The 3,488-nt window shown below is 34.7% G+C and overlaps 1 protein-coding gene and 1 long non-coding RNA gene across 2 annotated transcripts in view; both read right to left on the reverse strand.

Moving 5' to 3' along the window:
- The window catches only part of LOC110455762 (peroxisomal acyl-coenzyme A oxidase 1-like), an 18,583-nt gene extending 18,094 nt beyond the window's left edge, over positions 1–489 (reverse strand). The window contains exon 1 of the mRNA XM_021506119.1: positions 259–489. Coding sequence (XP_021361794.1) covers positions 259–397 — 139 coding nt within the window. The 5' untranslated portion in view covers positions 398–489. The remainder of the gene's footprint in view (positions 1–258) is intronic.
- Positions 1–3,488, reverse strand: part of LOC110455763 — a 24,857-nt gene that overhangs the window by 18,094 nt on the left and 3,275 nt on the right. The gene's annotated exons all lie outside the window — the stretch shown is intronic.

Raw genomic sequence — 3,488 nt, forward strand, 5'->3', positions numbered from 1 at the left:
ATTGATACAAACGCGTTCATAAGTTTCTCCGTGCATATGAAATTTTATATGAAAAGTACAATTCAATAAAGTAGTCGAATATCTAGTAAGATCTGTATATCATATGACCTAGATATATCTACATGTCTGTATGACACAAATCATGGGTCAGTAATGAGGCCACTCGTTAGAACAACTATGAACAGATGAAGTGGTAGTTTGGACCTAAAATGTCGGTACGTGACAGTCAGCACTTTGCCCAACAGAATTAGTACTTACGCATATAGCGCCTCCTTCTCACTCTTTCTGGTCCGTGGTAGATAAAGTTGGTAAGATTTTCCACGTGGAAACCTGCATTCCGACGTTCTTTGGCGATGTCTGGATTCACTGTCATCTTACCTGTTCCTGCAGACGCCATTCTGTCCGTCTAACTTTTCTAGTTATGTGAAGTCCAAAGGTATTCCGATTTTTTATAAACTAAAAACCATTTGTACCTCCGTGTTAAAAGAGTTACAAAGTGATCGTCTCAAAAGTTATTCGAGAATCTGATTTGCTTGTTTGTATCGTGGCTATTTTTTCCATTTCTGCACAGATTATATCAATCCATTGACGATTTAAGGATTACTGCCCCAATACAGGCATATGACTAGATAATTACACATAGTTATTCATACATACAGTTTTTAGCTCTTAATTTTGTTTTGGAGATAGCTGCCATGGGATATGAGATTTTGGTTCAATATGAATAAACATATCTTCATTTAATTGGAATAAAATATCGCAGTTTTGATATATATATAAATAAAAAGTCTTAAAAGTGGTGTCGGAACGCAATTTAGAATTTTCCTTATTTATTTTCACTGGGAAATGCCCTATTTTTATGGAACTTCAAAAAGTCATATATTTTTTTCCGATTTCCTTAAATGCCTTCGTTAGGTTATTGGGACAGATGACGGACATTGCACAACGGAATAAGATCAAATGTCCTAATAACCGTTATTAATTGGATAAATCAGCACCAATCTAATTTTCATTTTTTTCCATATAATTCTTTGTCTAGAAAGAGACGTAATTAAGGCGCGCTGTTGGGAATTTAATCGCCGAGGAGGATGCAGAATAGTTCTTGTCAATTTTGAAAGACATGTCTTCTGATGTGGAAAAACATAGCTCGGATGATTTTGATTTAAACATATTTTATTGCCTTTAAAGCAACAGGATTGGGCACAAGTTGTACAACTTATTTAAAGCCCTTTCCCTGAAATAAAACATCTGTATAGAGAGCGAGAGAAATTTTAAAAATGTATTTTTTCATAATGTGGACAATCTTTTCTGACACTGACGGCAGAAGTTGACAATATACACTTTCCAAACCATTTTGCTTATACTATTGTCCATCACTCCCGTGCCTTGGTTTGCTTCCTCCTTGTCATTCCGTTCGTCCTTGAATATCCGTTTCTCTTGTGCCGTCAGCATAGGAAAAGATCGATACAAAAACATTTAAACTTATATACAACCTGATTTTTAACTAAAACAAAGAGAGATAGAAAGAAGGGAAGGGAGCGGGGTAGCTCAGATGATTCAGGCACACATTAAACATTGATTATTTCATGCTTGGAAATAATTTTAAAATATAAAGTTTTGTTTAATAACTAAAATTAGTTCTATACTAGGTGTAAAATACTCTTCATTCCTCCTCGAATCAATTCTCATCTCTACTATGTTCTTCCCAAACCACTTTCTTTGCTATCCCAAGAGCAGGAAACTTGAAAACACGAAAACGTCGCATACAAACACTAGTAATCATATCGGCCGACAGGGACGAATCTCATTTGACACAGTATTTTAGATGTACATGTGCAGTGTGTGTTTAGTTTAAACATATTTTATTGTACAAATATACNGAAAAGATATCGTCTAAACTGTGAAAAGGATCCGCATTTAAATAAATTATAAATTATACAAAATTTCATGACATGCAGCCCGGTATAGTAATTTTATAATGAACAAGATCAATGTAATTAAGTAATCAAGCAAAATAATGAAATGCAATTTCATAAACATATATTAACAACATACACATATAAATAAAAATAAGAAATGATAATTATAATTATCAAAACCTATAGCTGGATTAGATGTAATGATGCACTTGTTTAAAAACTTTTGTATTGGTTTCTATAGAAAGTTGGGTATTACCAAACAAAAGTAATTCTAAATCAAAATCAACATACAAGGCATTCAAATTTTGGAACAGGATGCGTCTTTCGTCGTTAAAAAGTAAGCACTCATAAAAAAAGTGAAAGGCATTTTCACAGGGATGGCCACAATTACAAACTGGACTATCAACAAGATTTACCCTATAAAGATCATATTTAAGTGGACTACACTGATATCTAAGATTTGTATGCAAACTGTTCAATTTACGTTCACTGAAACCTAAGTAGATTGGCGGAGGAGATAGTACATTTGAAGTTAACGAGTTTTTAAAAGAATGGAAAGAAGTCAATGATCGTCCTGAAAGGTCCAATAAATTCCAACTACGAAGTGTGTGTGCTGCAACTTTCACATGCATGATATAAGCATTGATATGAACACGGTTATGTGTCGTCAATCCGATCGTGTGTAGTCACAACAGGTTATGTGTCGTCAATCCGATCGTGTGTAGACACAAGAGGTTATGCGTCGTCAATCCGATCTTGTGTAGACACAAGAGGTTATGTGTCGCCAATCCGATCGTGTGTAGACACAAGAGGTTATGGGCCTAAACGATCAGCCGAGGGAATTGGCAATGCCTGATAAAATCTAAGGCGACTACATTGCGTAATGGGGACGCCTGAAAAGTAAAACAACATTGTAGTATTCAGGACGTTATGAGGAACATTTGAACACCCTTTCTAGTCAATGCAGCCGTTTTTGATGAGTCTCCTACAATATCGAACTGAACATTTATCAGGATAAATCCTCAGGATCCCATCATTTTTCCACCAATGTAGGTGCTTTCTCTTTTCCTGCCTTATCTGTCTCATCCTCCATATCTGTACTAATCCGCAAAACACTTATGTGTTGAATAGACTTCAAGCCCAACTAATAAACTATAACTTTAACTATAAAAAGAACAACAAACCAACAGTCATGTTAACGTTGAATAGAATCTTAACAATGTATTACAATGACTAGAAACATTATACAAATGACCTTCGAACATTTTTTAAATACAAAACAATACCCTTACAACTAAACAGAAAATCACTCTGGAAACGCTGCACTTCATAAATATTACAAATGAATATTTATTGAGATCTGTGGAGGACAAATGTTGGAGTTCATACACGTATTGAACCAGTGAATACCTTTCAAAACCACCTAATTTATATTGATAATCACCAGATGTCACACTTATATAATATACAATACATGTTGTCCAACATCCTCGTGAACCTGGCAACTTGAAAAATTGCATACATCATCATTCATTATCGCAATGATACACACTTATCTGCTGTTCCTAC

This window comes from Mizuhopecten yessoensis, unplaced genomic scaffold (assembly GCF_002113885.1).
Source record: "Mizuhopecten yessoensis strain PY_sf001 unplaced genomic scaffold, ASM211388v2 scaffold8373, whole genome shotgun sequence".
In the NCBI taxonomy this organism is placed as follows: domain Eukaryota; kingdom Metazoa; phylum Mollusca; class Bivalvia; order Pectinida; family Pectinidae; genus Mizuhopecten; species Mizuhopecten yessoensis.